Source organism: Zosterops lateralis (genome assembly GCF_965231275.1).
Source record: "Zosterops lateralis genome assembly, chromosome: 16".
NCBI lineage: Eukaryota > Metazoa > Chordata > Aves > Passeriformes > Zosteropidae > Zosterops > Zosterops lateralis.
In genome coordinates this window covers 15,305,754-15,324,993 of record NC_139776.1, presented here as the reverse complement: position 1 = coordinate 15,324,993, position 19,240 = coordinate 15,305,754, and the positions used below count along the sequence as shown (strand labels likewise).

At 42.4% G+C, this 19,240-nt stretch overlaps 1 protein-coding gene across 7 annotated transcripts in view; it reads right to left on the bottom strand.

Annotated features, from left to right (window-relative positions):
* Window positions 1-8,186, bottom strand: part of RBM39 (RNA binding motif protein 39) — a 31,960-nt gene extending 23,774 nt beyond the window's left edge. For 2 of the 7 annotated variants that reach the window (XR_014591243.1, XM_083873216.1), the window contains exons 1-3: window positions 7,870-8,184; window positions 4,673-4,735; window positions 2,756-2,805 (exon numbers count right to left, since the gene is read on the bottom strand). Coding sequence is in view for 5 of the 7 variants with exons in the window: in XM_083873216.1 (XP_083729342.1) it covers window positions 2,756-2,805; window positions 4,673-4,723 (101 nt within the window). In the remaining 2 variants the exon portion in view is untranslated. Of the gene's footprint in view, window positions 1-2,751; window positions 2,806-4,376; window positions 4,450-4,672; window positions 4,739-7,499; window positions 7,519-7,869 lie in introns of those variants that run through there. The other 5 variants (XM_083873220.1, XR_014591242.1, XM_083873218.1 and 2 more) reach the window with 5 other exon arrangements.
* Between the last annotated feature and the right edge of the window lie 11,054 nt (window positions 8,187-19,240).

Here is a 19,240-nt window from a genome sequence, read left to right as displayed (position 1 = left end):
TAAGTGTGTCAGCAATTTTCTATCATAAGCCACGTAAAGTCTGCAACAGCACATTTTTATTTTACATTTTTTAATTGCTAGAGAATGCTTTCAGAAGAGTAAAGGACTAAAAACCTATTTCCTGTGTTAGACCCAGTACATGGCAGTTGCAGTACTTCATGTGGCATTCAAACATACTTTAAACACAGCTTTCTGGTTCTAAGAATAAATAATATAGCAAAGTAAAACAACACACAACAAAAATAGAAAGCAAGAGGCAAGTCTGGGGGAAAGTTGTGGAAAGTCGCTTCCCCTTAACACTCCCTGGCAAAAATCTTCATGCTGATTAAGAGTTTTGCTTCCTACTTGCTACTCCCACTCATAAGCCACTTGCTTTTTTAAGTTACCGGTTTGGGGCAAACTGCAGATTTTTGTAACTTTACCAATTTACTTTGAAAATTTAATCTTCTAAAACCTGTACATTAATTATTCTCTGTATTTGAAAAATAGTGAGCAACTATTCCATTACTGCATTTGGATTGTTTACAAATTTTCTCCTCCATCTCAGCCTCAGACCACCAAAGTTTAGCATCTCCTAGTTTCTAAAATATATCTGTATGCATACATAAGACACATGTTAAACAGATGCTCAAGACATTACCTAAGACAGCAAAATAATCAACTTTGCTGCTAAACTTTTGAAGTTCAAAACATCCTTTGTCACTGAATTTTTCCTCTTCCTCCTTTTGGGCCTTCTAATTGCATGTATCATCTTTTCTCAATGTGACCACTCATACTCTTAAAAACGCTTTTTAAAAAAGGCACGTGGATTACAAAACTTCATCCTTGTGGCTTTCTATGGCCATGTATAAACTACAACTTCTAGTTAGTTTCAACTTCTTGAAGTAAAAAAATCTCTCACCTGCCATATCTAACTGAGTCTCATTACTAATAGCTTTTGCTCTCCAATGTCCACCTAGGAAAACCCATTCAAACCATCTTAGTACTTATCTTTTTAGACAAACATTTTGCAATTACCTTTTAAACATTAGAATTTTTTTATTATTATTATTTGCCATAGTCCATTAGTTTTCTAAATATTTTTGTATAGACACAGAAGCTGCTGCATCAAAACCTGATATTGAGAAGCTTCACAATTTCTGATAGTTCTCTGTTTCTGGGTGGTGCCATCAGCATCACTTAACCACACTTCCTACTTCCTGCAGTTTGTGACCATTAGGTACACACTGTCCCTCTCCTCTAGGATCCATAATTTACCAACATTTCCCCAAGATAAAACCCTAAAACACTCACTATTAAAATAGCTCTGAAAAACACTCCCTGGAACTCACTATACTGGCCAGCACCAGTAACTAGTAACTGCAGCTACTCTTCACCAATGACAGTAGCTATTCTCTATCCAAGAGAAGGGAACCTGCTTTGCAGGCAAGGACTCCCAGCAGTCCAGATCCATGCTCTGCCTTCAAATCATGATTGAGCTGGACCTACAGCACAGATATCTAGTAAAAACACAGATCCTTAATTCTTCCAGTCAATATAATGGACATTTAAATATGATCTGACAATTAATGAAAGCTGCACATTGTTATTTTTTTTAGTTGCTGATGTTTGCTGTGGATTTTCCTGACAGTCTGAATCTTATTTCAGTATGTGCCCAGCTGAAGGAGATTAAAAAATACCATTTGGACACAATTCGATTGTTTTAAAGCAAAGCAAGAAGTCTTGCAAATTCTACATATACCTTTGTCTTCAGCAACAGAGTACACTATCACATATCACAAACAAAGTACTTCTTAAAAGATTATGGGGAACAAGAACTGTATCAAAATTAACTTCTAGGACTAAAAAATATTGATAGCAGTTGCTTTTGATGGGGTTTTAGAGGTCTCAGTATCTAGCATGAAAATTATTTTCATGGTATTATTTGGAACACAAGTAAAAGGTACGATCAATTTTGGATAATTTGATTCCAACCTAAGTCTGACCTTGGAATGGGATTTATAATTTCCCAAATATTTAGAGAAGAAACTTTCTTTGGAGTCCTTCAGCATGTCATCTCTACGGTTTCAGAAGGTGAAAACAACACAAATGCTGACTTCAGTGCACTTCTGTAATACACAGCTAACTTGTTACTGTTTAGTCAACTATCAATTTTGTAATTGTTCTTTTTACACCAACTACCTCTTCACCAAATGACGCTTGTAAGGTAAGGAATTTATTTTACAGACTTAAAAACTTTTTGGGTATCAGCAGGTGTTCACACCCTGGAATTATGCTTGCTGAACAAGGTGGGCTTGTACTCTTGTCTTCTAAAAAGACTTCATAATATAAATTTAAAAGTTTTCAAAAGGCAGGGATGCAGAGACTAGAGCAAGGCGATTCAACACCCTAAACCTTTTCAAGAAAGCACCAGTGTCTTTAACTGCTTTTAACTGCTCCAAATCACAATTCTGCAACAAATAATTTTTAAAATGCAAAATCCATTGCAGTTAAAGTAACAAAAAGAATTTAAATATGCTGAACACACCAAGTGTCTATTTTTACCTGATGCTACATGAATGTTTCCGCAATTTTGATTACATCTGTTGCAAAGGGTATTAGCTACATTCGTAAACAAAAGAAAATTTCCAAATTGCTGCGACTGCAAACAGCAAGCTTTTCCAAATTATTTCCTTAAACACTAATGACATGGATTCACAAGTCCACAAAAATCAGCAGCCTCTACCCAGATGCAGAGAACTGAGAAAATACTTACTTCTTGCTGCGTTCTTCATGGCCATTGGCACTGCTCAATTTGTTCTCATCCTAAGCAGGGTTGATAGAAGAACATCGTGAGGACGAAGTGGAAATATTTCAAGTGGTCAAAGGGTAATGGGAATAGGAATAAGAAAATAAAAAACAAAAATTTTAATACTAAATTACTTGCTTACAGTTTAATGTGGAAAGCTTTAGAAAATTTAGGTAGGCATATTTAACCACTTTGCTGCTTAAATTTAAGTCATACAATTACAAAACACAAGACTTACATCATTAAAAAGTGTGCCTTAAATTGTAGATACTTCCTTACATGGTTTAGAGAGCAAAGTTATCCTGTAGAATTCAGCACTCAAGTGGCTAAATGTTATTTCTCTAAAATTTAAGAGGAAGTCTGAGGTGTTTGTGAGCCCCTCTGATTAGTACCAAGGCTATATCTCTGCCTAAGCCCCGTGGCTACACTAGCAGCCAGCCACTATGGATTTCCTGTGACCGATGCCATTCCCGAGATCTTCACTCATTTTCGTTGAAGGGTTGTAAGAGCTTGATGTCACCTCTGTCACACATCTCGCCCTGAAGCAAACAGGGATTCACACTGCTTTAGTAACGTCGACTCCCAAGAAAGCCATCAATAATCCACCAGTCCAGCCTAAACATTCCCTATTTCCATACCTGTTTACATGGAAAATATCCATGTTAAGCCAGGACACAAGAATTTTAACACAACAGTTCACAAATTTCTCTTCAAGATGTAAATGTAACTGCTAAATATTACATAAACTAAATACACCACTTTAAACTTACAAATGCTCATCCAAAATTCATGACAGGGTTGTAATAAACACTGCAGAACAGACTAACAGTAGCTGCTACGTAACTTATATATTAGCTTTACAGTGTAATCACATTGGTTACATCAAAAGTACAATTCCTAGGCAACTTAAACTTATATACATTTCTTTCAAAATCGGTGCTAAATCATGCAGTCTGTTAACACTTCACCACTACCTGGTGGAAAACAAAAAAGACAGTATTCATTTGCTGCTGGTTTAAGTGAAAAACATCACTAAGCTAATTGATAAAAATTTCACAGAAAAATTAACATCTCCTAATTAAACAACTAGGACAGAAAAATACAAGAGCTTATATTAGAATGACACCGCAGATTGTGATACTGTCTTTTACTTGCTAGGAACATTCTATTCAGGGATCCAAGAATTTCTGTAAAATTGTTCACTCAGCAATTGATTTTCATCTGCCCTGTTGAAAGATTAACCGCCAGTAGCCTTCTGCATTAAAAGCAAGTCCCACTCTTCTCACACTGAGCAGACTGTTTCAAATATTTACTTGCCATGGGACTGGTGAAAAGGTTATTCTTGGAACCCTGCTGTCATCCCAAACCACTGCATTCACCTTGTTGCTATACCAAACTAGACTTCACAATTTTAGAGGAAAAGTTTAAAGATTTTGGTTTATGGGGGTTGTTTTGGTTTTGTTCTGGTCTTGTTTAGTTGAGTTTTTTTGGGTGTTTTTTTTTCTTTTGTTTTGTTTTGATTGTGTTTGGTGGATTTTTTTTTCAACCTAGGGGACCACGGTACAGCGATACGTCACTCAATTACTACCTTATGATTGACAGTTCACACTGGAATCAAAGGTGAATTCATGGGAGTAGAGGTGAGATATCGTTAGGCAAGTCTACAAAGAGAGATAGATGGGCATTTATTCATCACGCTGAAGTGAAACTACTGCACAATATAATTACATTAACAGTATATATTAACTTGAAAGTTACATGTAATGTATGTCCAATAAGATAAATCATGAGGGCTCCAGGGATGTTAGTATACAGTTCAGCAGTAGTTTCATGAATAATGCTAAATTAAGGTAAACAGGACCTCACTGGCATATTTTTTCTCACCTTCTTGTAAGGAGCTTCAAGCATTGCTTCAATATCAATATCATCAGCCATTTTTCAGGACACCTGAAAGAAGCAAATTCCACCTGAGTTGGAAAATACCCTTACACTTTATATTCCAAAAGCTTTTATTTAAGCAGCCATCTCTGCATTGGCTCAAATTCACATAACAGTGCTTCAGTAGATACTTCCAACGAAAACTGGAATGAAAGTTTGCCCAGTAAGATAACCAATGTGTGCAAAGTAATTACAGCTGCAAACAACAAAGTGTAATTGAACACCATTAGCCAGAGGAAACCCCAGAGATATTCCATCATTTCTTCCAAAACAAAGAGCACGGCATATTTGTGATACAGAAACACAGCTCTGGTGGCCATCTTGAGAAGTGCTAGAGCTTCACCAAATGACAATGAATGATCAGGCAAACCTGTTCACAGCCCCTAGCCTTTGCCACCACCATTTAACAATCCCAGCATGAGGATATCATGGTCCTTTAAGAAAGGCTGCCTCATACATAACAGGGGTCACAAGAAAATGGCTGTGATTCCAGCACTAAGAGCTACTAAAGCATACACAAAGTCCATCCAGTCTGGAACTTCAGGTCTCAAAACAGAAAGATCCACCACATCAGGTAACACTTTGCACCACAGACATTTTGCGTTTAGCTGCTCCTCTTATTTTCCAATTTCGAGCCCTTATATAAATTTATGTTCATTATACTCTGAATCAGTTTGACACTTGATTTCCTCTCCCTATGCATTTTTGCTATTAAGCACCTCTCAAGACTCTTGGCATTAAACTAAGATATTCAACTTCCTCAAATCTCTTAGTGGAAGTTTCTCTCTTTTTTTTTTCTTAAGATCAAAAACGGCCACTCCTCTAGATCCAAGTCTGACAGCCCAACACTCAAGATTTGCATGTGCACAATGAAATGGATTTTTAATCCTACAGGTTAGTTCTTGCACCTTGCCTATAGGCACTGTTGCAGAACTGTGCTGTCCAAAGCCTTGGACAGAATAATGAAAATGCTCCAACACTTCAAGATCCTTTACACCGGTACCTTATAGTGTCATAACTGAGATTGCTTTACAGAGCTGCTGCACATCTGGCCCTGGCTCAGGGATACATTAAAGAATAAAACATCATTCTCAAGCAGGTGGAAGTTCACACTCAACTACTTAACTGAGGCACACTAACCTCATTTTCAAATTATTACCTGTTGGGCTACAGCGCTATCGCTTACAGATATGACTGTCCTTCGTTTAAGTGCAATGGCTCAATTTTACTCTTTACTACAGTATATTCAGCTTTTCAAGCCATCTACATACATGTGATTTAATTCACAGCTGTTCTACTAGTATGTAGTATAAACAGTACATCAGTATAATTAAGGGCCATGAAAAAGGCAAATCCAGAATTCTACAAAAAAGTTCCCACTGGTGATAACTCCCACCCAAAACTACATTTTTAGATGTGTAATTCAGCCAACATATCTAGCTACGCTTAGGGAGGAATTGTTCATCCTGAAGAGGGGTGGCCATAATAGGGACCATCTGCCATTCAAATCCTGAATGGCAAGGAAAAGTGCAGAGGGTATAACTACTACTGCACTGACAGAAATAATGAGTGAATGAACTACCATTCCAGTGGATTCAAAACAATGGTCATTATTCACAAAGCATTTAGCCATTGAATTCACTGTTGAAGGGCACTGAGGATCCTAACAAAGAAAAAGAAGCACATGCAATGTTGCAACAAAAGAAAACCCAAAAAATTATAAAAGTTTAAAGAAAACGGTTTTCATTAAACAAAGGCATGCCTCGTGACCCTGAACCACAGCTAACTGACAACTAAGCGCACACAGAGAGAGAACTGTCCATGTGCAACTGTCTTGTTCATTCTTTTTTTGGCATTTACTGCTGGCCACCATCACTGACAATCTCCTGAGCTGCATAGACCTTTGACCTCACCTCAGCAATCTCTACCCTTTGTACTCTACACTTCCACTGGGACAATACCATGTTATCAGAATACCTTCACTCGACGTGTAACTCAGTCCTGTTATCAACCCTGCAATGCACACATGTAATGGACATAATGCTACACATAAAGTTAAAACTATTAAAAAAAAACCACAAATAAAAGCTCATAATTTCAAATTACTAGACGTCTTGACAAAATTTTAAGTATCTTTCATTTAACACCGACGCTCCAGATAATTTCCCTAAAGGCCTTTCATCTTTCTCAAAAAACCGAAGTATGACAAACTTGTTTGTAGAGGAGAAATAGAACAAAATCACTCAAATAAGCAAACAAAAAACACCAACAAAAAAAAAACCCCAAGCCACCAAAACAAAAAAGGAACTAACTACACTTGAAAGATTGTGGATCTATAGAAAACGTAAAGGGAGAAAATTTACGGCAACTGAGCTAGTCGCTATTTTGAAAGAAAACACTCGCTTTGTGCTGTACTACATACAATAAAAGGAATTTAAAAAGGATCTCGTTCTCAAAATTACTTGTTTCAGAAATCCAGTGAATGACAACTCCATACGTTTTGCATGTAGTGTCCTGGAAAAGCATCAGAAAACTTTAAAGGGGACTCCGACGCCTCAGAACGGGAGCTCGCCTCTCAGCAGGACCCATACGTCTGCGGGCAGGTCAACAGCCCCAATTCCCACATGCTCCTGACACGATCGAGCAGAGGGAATTCGGTTTCCCAGAAACAGTGATGCGCAGCCCTGCGTTCCCCGCCGCGGCTGCCCTCCCACCTCGCTCCTTCCAAAGGCCTCCACTCCCCGCCCGCCCGCGGCGGCCGGCGCTGCCCCACCTCCATCACTTTCCGCCCCGTCTTCCAGTGCGAACAACCTCGCAGCCGCTCCCGCCCGGTCTCTCCGCACAGCGCCATCGCAGGAAGAGAGAAGAGGGCTGGAGCGGGGGGAGCTGGGGCGGGGCAGCGCCATGCCGAGGGCAGCCGGGCCTGCCCGCGACGTGGCCACGGGAACAACCGAACTGCACAGGACCGGGCCGTGGGGCGGGGGTAGCCGGGTGCTTTGGCCCCGGTGAGGAGCAAAGCGGCCGCGCGGGCAGGGCCGAGGTGGCCATGGCAGCGGGAGGGGCGCAGACGCCCAGGCCGCAGCACCCGCAGACCAGGCTGCCGCTCGCCCGGCGGCGGGGCCCGGTGCCCACCCACAAATTACCTGCGACGCGGGCAGTGCGATCCTCGCTAGGGCCCCGAGGTCCGGCAGCGGCGGCTCCGGCGTCACTGCGCTGGCGGTGGGGAATGGGCCCAAGGGCTCAAGTACCTTCTTCAGGCGTCTGAATCTTAAATGGACGGCGGCGCTCAGGCAGCCTCGTGGAGCGGGCGGCGAGGGGCGGCGCGGCCGTAAGTCGATCCCGGTGCCGGTCTGGCCCCGTCTATGGCTCCGCGGCTACTCCCGAAATGGCGCCCGGCCGCTCGCGGCTCCGCGCACGGCACAGGGGCGACCAGCGCACCGCGCAGGGGCTCTCGCGAGATGCCCGGGCAAACAAGCCCCTGCACGCCCGGTTTCGCCACCTCTCGCGAGACATCGCGACCGGAAGTAGTGGCTCAAATGGTCGCGAGATTTGTATAGACAGGTGGCCTTATCCCGCGCCTTTGCGTTCTCGCGAGGGCTTGCGCGCCTACCTGAAGGGGCCGAGGGCTGGGGGGACGGATCTGAGGCCGCTATGGTGTGGTTGCATCTCCTTTCAGGGCCCGGGGACCAGGGCGACCGCCGCGGTAGTCCTGCAGCGCGGGTTCCTGCGGGCTTGTGGAACTACGGTGCATTCGGAACACCTCTTCCTTCCCTGGCTCTGGAAAAGCCATGTCCCAGATCCTTCAGGATATTCTGAGCCCCATGCCAAGGCCTTGTCATAGGCTTTTGCTTTTCAGCAAGCAAAAGTGGACTAGGTTATGGAGTGGACAGGAGGGTGAAGTTACTGTGTTCTTTCACCAGAGATTATGCTGACGTGATTATTTTAATAGGGCCTGTGGTCTGATCTTCATCCATTTGGATGAAGGCTTGATACGTTTCATTCAGGTTAACAACAACCAAAGGTGTTTGGCCTTATCCTTCTGCCAGAAACTCCACTTCGGTTCGTGGGCCAGCAGTGTCTTGCAAATTTTCTAGCCACTTCAATCCCAAGTAAAACAATCTGTCAATGGCCTGCCCTTCTGGTGTGGCTTTTGGCCCAAGCTGCTACAGATTGCTGGAGCCTTGAAGCTGAAAGGTTAACTCAGAAGGGAAGTAGTGTTTTGTGAAAAAAGTCCCTCCTGTCTCATTAACAGTGTTTTGTTTCCTTCAGAGTTCACAGAATGGCTCCTTTGTATTTAAATTTAATAATATGTAGTAAGTTTTGGGCAATTGTTCAAGGTAGGACAGATAACATTGTGGGTTTCTTGCTGGAATCAGCATGAAATAAATTGTTGCTGGGGAATTTAAGGCTTTGTTGTTGTTGTTCTAGTAATCTGCAACGATGTAACAAGAAATTCTAAACAAACTTTCCTTCCTGAAATGATATTTTTTCTGAAAATCCCAGGCTACTGTCTCACTTCATGTAATTTCTAACAAAGTTCCTGAAATGTTAATAGCAGAAAATGATCCTGGGGCCCTTGCCCAGAGTGTCCAAGTCTTTCTAAGATGAAGTGATGAACTAGTAAAGTTTGGAACACTTAGGAAAAAATATCTGTTTAAAATTAAGAACAAAGCATGACTATAATAGGTTTTTTCAAACCTAGTAATTTCTGTTGGTTGTAAACAAAATTACTAGTCTTCTCACAGACAAAACGAGGTTTTGCATTTGTTCCCATGCACTGCTCTGTCTGCCTGTCCTTTACCCCTCATCTTCCAGTCAGCCACCAGGTCTGGTCTAACCACCTCCATATTCTTTGTTCCCTCAAGCTTGTGATTGTGACTGAAGTATGTGCACAGGCTCATGTTGGTGGATTTACTTAAGGCTTTTCTGTATCATAATTTGCCTGTGGAGCCAGGCTCCGGAAGGAGTACACAGACATGGGGTTTTTTGTCTTCTCCACTAACACACCCCTTGCCCTTGGCTGGTGCCCAGGCAGTGTGAGAGAAAGGATGCGCCCCCATGCTTGCAGTACTCACAGAGAGGGTGAAGGTGGCTAATGAGGGGTCTCGAGTAACAAACAGCTGCACAAGATGCGTGTCCAGCGCTGTTACCAGACTCAGCGTATCTCAGCAATGCCCTGGCCTGTTGGCTGTTGACGTTCAGCTCCGCAGGGCTGTTGGTGTGGTCACTACGCACTTGGCTGGATTCACCTCTGGAGCAAAGGGGAAGCTCTCAGTAACGCGTTTCCAAAAACAGTTTTCTTGTTCGTGGGATAGCTTGATCCGGAGGAGAGACTGGCCCTGCAGTGGTGGGTTGTAATGCCGACTTATCGCTGGTGTTCCTTCCTCTAAACCTGGCTCTATACTCACGACAGGGCGCCAGGGTTGAGGGAGGGAGTTCGTTCGTTTGTGTTTGTAGGCTGGTAGGAGGGATTGCGCAGAATTACCAACCAAAAGGCAAGCAGGCAAACGAAATGAAAAAAGTAATGCGGCTTTCCCACACCGGGAGTCGAACCCGGGCCGCCTGGGTGAAAACCAGGAATCCTAACCGCTAGACCATGTGGGATCGCGTGTCGAATTTTAGTTCGTATATCAGCTGGTTCTTGTTTTGCTTCCTTCCTGCACTGTCTCCTGGCTGCCTTCCTTTCTCTCTGCACTGCCTGCCAGCACTGCCCGCTGCCCGCTGACCACCGTTCACTGCTCGCTGACCTCAGCCTGCACCGTTGGTCAGGATCAGGGAGTGGGGTGAGGCGTGCAGGGCCATTCCTTCACTTAGTTAAAAGATGAGATTGGAGGTTGACAAAACTGGAGAAAGTAGGAAATGGCTAATGGGAAAATGAACAAATGAAGTCCAGCCTAAAAAGGCACAGAAACTTGGTAACAGCCACCATTGTGCTCTGAAACAAATTTGAGCAACCACAAAAGCAGGCAGAACAACTGCAGTATCGGGTTTTGACTGAGAACAACCTTATCATACACTGGCACAAGGCAGATAACAAGTGGCACACTGCAGTAGCTGGCCGTGGATGTGCAGAAAGAACTGACTATTGATCATGTGGAGGAGTAATGTTAGATGTTGAAGAAACTTCAGAATCAATGTGCCTGAACCATTTCAATCTTCCAAGATGTAACACTTTCCCTAAATGTGGAAAATTCACACCAAAATAGGCAAAGGAAAGAATTAGGACTATCGTAGTGAACAGAGTGTAAAACCTGTGGTTGTGACAGTCATGTATATAGGAAGTCAGAGTGCCTACCAAGGCAGAAAACATAATTATGAAAAGTCTCCAGCCCCCCACACAGAGTGAGTAAATGTCACATCAGCATATCATGTGGTTGCAACATTTAGATACCACAAAGGCTTGATTTTTGGAGCAGCTGGTTGGACAACATAAAAGAAGCAATGGGGTATATATAATGCTGAGTTGTGTGAGGAGCTATTAGAACAATCATGCACAGCAGTGAGTATAATGTATTCAATCTGGTGACATTGAAAGAACAACATCAACAAAGAAATTCCTTCCTCAAGAGGAATTTAAAATTAATAAACCAAAAGGATAACATGGTTGTAAGAAGCATGGAGTTTCTAAAATTACTCCAAACCATTTTATCACCACAAAGAAAAAACTATGGCTACAAATCACTATTAAAAAGGCTATGGAAATATTAAATTAAAGATAAAATAATCTTCAAAATATGAAGGTGGTGTAGACCATGTCCATATGCCAGCACAGAAAATCCTAAATAGGTTATAAACTATCAAATTAATCTGACAGTAACTATACATGGTAGATTAGAGCAGATTCTGTTCCCTCGCATGGATCCCAACTGCAGCCCACTAACCTGCATGAGGTTGCTGAAGACATGGGCAAGAACTGGCTGACATCCAGAGGATCCAACTTTTTTGGCACGCAATGATCTTAGTCCGTCTCTGACATGAGGGGATCATTTGCTCCCCAGGGACTCTATACCACTGATGGAGAGATTTGAGCTTCTTCTGTGTATCAAACTCCCTATCCTCAGTGTCTTTTCTAGTTTTAGTACTGGATGGATCTCTTTCTCCTTCCAGGAGGCCTGGTGTCATGTCAATATGAACAGCAGCACCACCATCTATGCCCCTCCACTTTTGCTTGCTTAGGAATTGCGTGTGAGGGGAGGGCAAAGATTTTCCTTTGTCAACCATCCCTGAAGATGGGGACCTGGGAGAAGCAGAACATTGGCTTCATTTCAATTGGCTGTGCTCATGCTGTTATCTCACCTGCCTGTGGAGCTGTTCCCAGGGCCTCAAGAGCACTAACAAGCCCTTAGGCCAGCCTCACTTAGGGCTTGCACACTAGCGCTGCCCAGGAGCCCCAGTCCAGATTAGCCCTGGACCCTCAGTCCCCATCTGAGCTGCGCTGAGGTGTGCTCGTCTCCAATGCTCTCACCAATGTGCCCATGCCCATGCCCAGTTCTGAGTCTCTCTGACCCCGACCTGCAAGCCTGCCTGCCTGATCTAACCTCAGCTCTGCCTTGTTACTACAGACCTGACATGGGCTGGATCTGTCCCTCGTCACCATCACTGGCCTTATGCTGATCCCAACCTGCAGACTGACTTTCCAGCTTGACCTCAGACCTGCCTCATCCCTATGAGCTGCTCAACAATATGGGCTGCCCATGAGACATGGCCTCCTGCAGATGTGCTATTCTGAGGGAGTACCTGCGGGTTGTCTCAGGGTGGTCCCCTGAGACACTGCTGTGGTGTAATCCCATGTGTTTTCTCTCTCCTCTAACAGCAGCTGTTCACAATGAGCAGCCCTAAAGGAACATGGACAGAGATGCACAAGTTCAAGCTGTCAGCACTCAGCCTGACTGCACAGCACTCAAATTAAAATATAAGAAACTATTTGTTGAGTTGGTCTGTTTAGTAGATCTCCAAGATGTTTTAAAAACTAGCAAAGAATGCAGGAGAAAAAATGGGCCACTGAATATATGAATTAATATGATTCCAACAGAAGCCGTTTAATGTTTACATTTCATGGCAGATATAGATTCTAGGTCTACTGTTCACGAGGACACACATCTCTGGGTTGGCTAAGCTGCTTCTTCATGAGGCAGACACACATCCTTCAGGACATCCAATTGGTCAAGTGTCCATCATCACGTTGTGCTTCCCCTATCTAGGTGTTTTAGGGTTTTTTTGTACACAGTTTCTCAGGCTCTCTTCATTTTTTTGATCCTGTTGTTTTCTTGGTAACCTTGATGAATTCTTGAGAGCTCCAATAACAAAACTGCAGGTGGTTTGGTAGTATTGCTCACAACCAGTTTGGCTGGTGCATCAGAATGGTCTGTTATACAGATACATTGCTACAATTCCCCCTTCTTTTTTCTTGCACCAGCCAAACTCTCCCCACTGCATTCTCCACCAAGCAAGCCACCAACTCCACAATGTATAAAATAATACAAAGCAACAAAAGAATGACTACTAGTAACAACAAAGCTCCCTTTGTAATATCCTTCCAACATCCAGTGATTCCCCACCTCTTAAACCATTCATCCAAACCCCAGTCATCAACAGTCAACTTCTTCATGTTGCAGTTGCTCAAGTTTCCTGTGAATAGACGCAGAATGGTCAGAGAGGTTCAAGCAACACGTTCCTTCAAAATTTTCACATCCGTACCCATGACCTAATAGCAAAACTCCGGTACACTGTGCAGCACGGCCGTCCGTACAACAAAATGGCGGCACCCTTCAAAGACCTTTCACACTGCAGAAGGGCTTGTTAATGTTCTTTTCCGTACAAGAAAATGCCGGCGCTCTATTATCTAGAGCATGCGCATTACCATTGACGCCATTTTGCGACCATCGAGGCCTGTAGCCTCCAAGTACAGTGCCACCTCTGGCTGCTTTTATTATTGCAAGGAGTGGGAGAACAACGGAGAAAATTATAAACGAATAGAAGGAACGCAACAGCGAGGAAGTTATTCTGTTTCGGCAAAAGGGACAGGCTCATTGCAAGATGCAGGCTCATTGAATCCAGAAACAAACCCCTCAAATTTAAAATTATGATATTTCAGGAAACAGTTTAAAATCAATTAATTGGACTGAAAGAAGGCGAAAAAGGATTAAAGAGATATTCTGACATAGTAAATGAACAGCTTTTAATTGTGCCTTGTCGAGAAACTCAAAAAAGAGCCCTCGCCTCCTCCTCCGTGGTGGCCAGAGAGGCAGGGACCCAGAGCGGGGCCCGGGCAGCTCCACTGCCACCCCACCAGCCGAGCCTGGGCCGGCCTCTGCCTGGCATCCCTTCCAAGCCCAGGCGGCCCGGATGTAGGGAACAGGAACAAAGCCACCGCCAAGAACAAACGTGATCGACTACAGATAACCTGCCACTTAACATATCAGAACTGGACGATTGCAGTTACAGGAATGTCGGACTCCGGCGCAGGAACTGGAGGAGCTGCATCGTGTTTGCAAAGTGAATATACAATTACCGTTACAGGGCCAGAAAGGAAACTAGCAGGAATTTATCCCCTCGTAATGCAAAAACCTATCACTATTGTGAGGAAGAGACGTTCCATCACAATGGATAGTAAAAATAGAAGTAAAATTCTTAATTGGAGTCATGGATGCATTTACCACTCCAGAACTAACTTGGGAGACAACTAATCCTGTTTAGGCAGATCCGGGTAGAAGAGGGCCAAGAGCAGACAGCTTCACAGGGAAATGAAAAGACCTTGTCAGAAATCTCAGAGAAGAGAGTAACAGCAATCCAACAACCTGAAAATTTACTAAGAAATACAGGAGAAAGTAGAAGAAACTTGAATATATTGTATACAGGCATTTGTAAAATGCTGCAGAGTGGAATAGCAATTTACCAAACTTTAAGTTGTTGGGTTGGTTTTTTTTTTAGTAAAGCAGCAGTTACTATGAATTATACCTAAAGTTATATTTATATTTTAATATAAATTAAGGATTGATAGAGCTAAGCATAATTAAGCTCCACTATGTTTAGGTTAAAGTACCGTTAAGTTATATGTTATTGCTTTAGTATCCGGATGCTAAGTTGTCTTCAGATTAATTTTTAACAAGTTTAAGAGTTGTTTAATTCAAAATTCTTCTTAACTTTTGTTAAAAAGATGCTTCTCTAAATTTCAAAGTCTAGTGTTTTTTTAGAAAAAAGGCAACTCCGACTGAAGCAGCTGTGATGACCTGCTAATGAACACCTGTTTGTAGATGGAAGAGGATGCAGTTTCTTTGTATGCCTTGAAAACACGTTGTTATGGTTTGTGGTTTTGGTTTTTTTTTTAAACTTAATTTTGTTTTTTGAATGAACTCTAAATTTTCACAGTTTTAAGGTTGCTGGAGAGATAAGCAATAAATGCAATGCCTTATTACCTATCAAAGATTTCAACATGATCTGATTTCTTAAAAAAAGAATGTTGGCAAATTTGCCAGATGAAAACACAGGGTACAGTTGCGAGAAGCCACTCAGCTACTCAGCTGTTCCACAGTCTGCCAAGTTACACATTATTATATTTGTTTTTCAGTAAGCTTGCACTTTAAGATTCACTAAAGTCTTGTTTTGGTGAAATTTGCAGATGCCATGACTTTTTCTCACAACTGATTTACTTATAAGTCTAATATGCTTGTTGAGACTTTTATCCCTCCAGTATACCGTCATGCTGTTATTCTGCTTACAGATTGTTCACTTTTTCATTTTATTGTTCACTTTTTCATTTTATTTTTGTACTCATAATAGTAGAATAAGCTGCATCTTGTCATATTTATAGTTGTATTGAGTATGATGGTTGACTTGACTTTTTTAAGTATATCCTGTGTTTTACTCAAGTAATAATTGAGCTACATTTTATTAATTTTAAGTCCTTTTGGGGCAGAGTTCTATTGAGTTCATTTTGTTAAGCTTTATTGCTGTCAAAATTTGTTTATACTAGGCTTGAGTGTTATTCAGTCTGAGTTATTACAGCTTTTCCTAGTCAGTTGTTCAGTGTTTTCTTTTTTATGCATCCTGATACCCATGGGTTGTAGCTGTGAAGGCTGTGCAGGAGGCAGGACTGTTTGGGCTTTTCTGTGTTTTCTAGGGGTTCTTTGGGCCTCTTGATGTCTTTGAGTTTGGGTGGAAGGTGGAAGCTTTTGGGAACCTTATTCTGAGTGGTAGAGAGACTCTCTGGCCTTTTTTCTTTATGGAGTGTTATCGCCACCCGCCTCTGCCTCCGGCTAGCTCTTCTGAGGGCAGCGACCTTCCCTAGCGAGTTGCCTTGGGTAAGGCAGCTTCAGCCCAGGTGGCAGAGAACACACCTCGGTGGATTTCAGCTCTTTGGTGAAGTCCAAGACTATCAGTCCAGATAAGGCTCTAGCTGTTGGAGGCTGCTCTTCCTGAGGGGTGACCCCAAGTGGCGCAGAAGGAAACTCGGGAGCCAGGGATGATCTCTGGGAGGCTTCTTAATTCCAGCACTGCAGACGAACCAAACACCCTGAAGGGCTGGGCTGTCGGGGTTTTATGCACCTACCAAAGGGGGTGGGGTTTTACCAACAACCAATGGGGTTAGAAAGTGAGGAAACAGACCAATCAGGGAGAACATTAATAAACAAATGAGGGGATTGAAACTTGGACCAATCAAGGGAAGGATACAGAACTGACCAACCAGGGAACAGAACTGGGGTAGCCAATCCATAGCTGGGGGGTGCTCATGCACTGTCTGCTCTCCAAGGGAGCGCAGGGTGCATGACCCTTTCAATGTTCTCTTCGGAGGCAGGGGCCTCCACAGAGTGTTGTTGTCCATCCTTGCTGTGAGATGCTGTATGTCGTTTCCACTTTGGATTGGGTTTGTCAGTGCAGTCTCTTTTTGCTTCTGTACTGTTTTTCAAATTCCAACTCATTTGGTGAGAGCTCATAATTTTACCTCCTCTTTTGTTTCATTTTACTGTTCTAAACATATGAATGTTTGGAATATATTATCTCAACTTTTTTTCCGGTAGTTACGACTGATATATTTTAAGAGAAAAGGTTACAGGTGGAAACGATCTTGAATTGGTGGGAGAGCACAGCCTTGAGCCAGGGGGAATGGCCGAAGTGGATTGCATACAAGGAGACGTGGGCCATGGTCTGGAGAACCGTGGACTTCACCTCTGATAAGTCACAGCTGTGTTTTGAGTGTGATAAAGGAATGGGATAGCTAGTCAGGAGAAGATCCTGAGGAAGAAGGAATTGAACTTATTGCAAGAATGGTTTGGGAAGACTAGAAGACTGACGAAATGGAAGAGACACTTAGAGCTGTGAGGAATCTGCTGTGAGGTCAGTCTGAGGCTACAGTTGGACCCTGCAGTAGGAGTTTTGGAATCATAGTCGAGCTAGGTGAAGGCCCATGGTCAGAGGCAGCAAAGGAATACTTACTGTATTCTACTGTCATAGTCCTACTAGAATACAGTCATATTCTAGTAAGAAATAACCAGCAGTCAGAGTTTGCAAAAGAAGCCCTACTGTGGGAGTTTACTGCAGTCAAAGGTCGGTGAATAGTTAGGATCAGGATGGCTGAATTATAGAAAAGGATAAACCAGGACCCTTTCACATTTTTGGACAAGAGTCTGTAGCCTGACCATTTCTATCTCAAACGTGAGATCTGAATATTAATTGTATGGTGTGAACTTACTGATATGGTGATAGGCATTATTCAGAGGTTGATATTATTGTGTTATAGTCGGCTTCTTAGAAAACATGTGTTGTTTCAAGATTTTATTTATTCTTTCTTTAAATGCTTTAAGCATTTCATAACTGCTATTGTTAAGAATTTTGTTTTAAATATGTGTTACATTGTTCTCTAGCTGTTTATGCTAGTTTCTCCATTAGCTCAGTGGTTTGACCCAGTGCTGTCTCATGATTTTTAAGTATTTTTCAGAGTTCCAAGAAACGATATCTGAACTTGGTGGAAAACCACCATTGAACTGATGATGTTGTGATCTTTAGTTATGGTTACAGAAGCATTCTGACAGTTTGCCGTGTTTGAGACATCCTTATCCCGAGGGAATTTCAGAGGAGACCAGTTATTAGATGGTTCAATTAGTCTTTCACCCTAAGATCCTTAGGAGCGTTGTTTTGAAATATGTCTAGGGAATTCTCTTCCAGGTGGAGTTCAGGATGTGAAAAATGAGTTCCACTCTCTTTTAAAATTTATAAGTTTAATTTAAAAAATAAAAATAGACAATTGGGAGACAAAAGACAAAAGTTTCTCGGCTGAACGTGCCTGGCATAAAGTCATCCAACAGCACACCTTTCACTCCTTCAGACCTTTACTTTTAAAGGTTGTGCTCTGTAACATATGCATGTTTTAAACATTTTCTTTGAGTTGTCCCTAATCATTTTATCTCATAGATTTATTTGTGGTGGCTCCACTCTGTCTGGTAACATGGGTATAAATCCTTCTCTTGAAATTTTTTGCTTGTTTTCATTTGGTCTTTTATGCAGGGTTACAAGGTGACGACCTCCCTATACCTTCTGGCTTAGAAGAAAAAACCCAGTCTTTTACTGTTAAGTCTTTGGTACAATCAAAAAAGATATATTCATTACCTTTCTAAATTCTATTAATAAAACATAATACTGTACTATTATACATATAGTATTCACGTTAATATTTGCTAAAAGCCAACTATATAATATACATTTATAACAAGGCAGTGACCAGGCCTTAGCTCTACGTGGATGGGAAATTTGCCAACTCAGGTGTTTGCAGACCCAGGTGTTTTCTGCCTTAAAACAATATTCAAGTCATTTTGTCTTGGCAATTTGACCCTATGGATATGACAGCGGGACCTATTTTTGACAAGAGCTTGGAGAATCATTATCTGGAGAATGATTGTCCAAATCTTCACTGATTTGTGCTTTATCAGTTGTTGCAGACTCTGGGATGATGGTACAGTATTTCAGAGATTGCTAATTACCTAATTTCACATGTGTCACTGATTATGTGTATTATCTGAAATATTCTTAAGGGTTGTACCTGACTTATTCTTGATTGCTGTCAGTTTTTTGTTTCACTACACTCATAGTTTGTTTTGTTACTCTCTTCATATTCTTAGCAAGAGATATGCATGCTGTTTTTAACACAAAAACCAAAACCAGGGGAATAAGGGGGAATGTAGTGCCTTGAGAAGGTTGAATAATGCAAGTGCTGCTGAAGGACACTGCTTGATCCCGTGCCGTGTTCAAAATGTGTCCGCTCAGGGGAAGGGGGTAGCTGCCCAGGCTGGGGCCCCCCCGCTGTGCGGCCGAGGAGAACATCATCTGCAAGACTGGGCAAGCTACGCGTGGGGCCGAGGGAGCCCGCAAAAGGTTTGCTGGGACTTGACGCGGGGTCGGTCATGGGCTCGGCAGGGCCGAGCGTGGCTCCGATTTTGGCGGGACTACCAGCGGTTTCTGGGGGGAGGGCAGTCACATGACTGCTCGCTGGAACCTCTAACTTGCTCACAACTTCATTACATA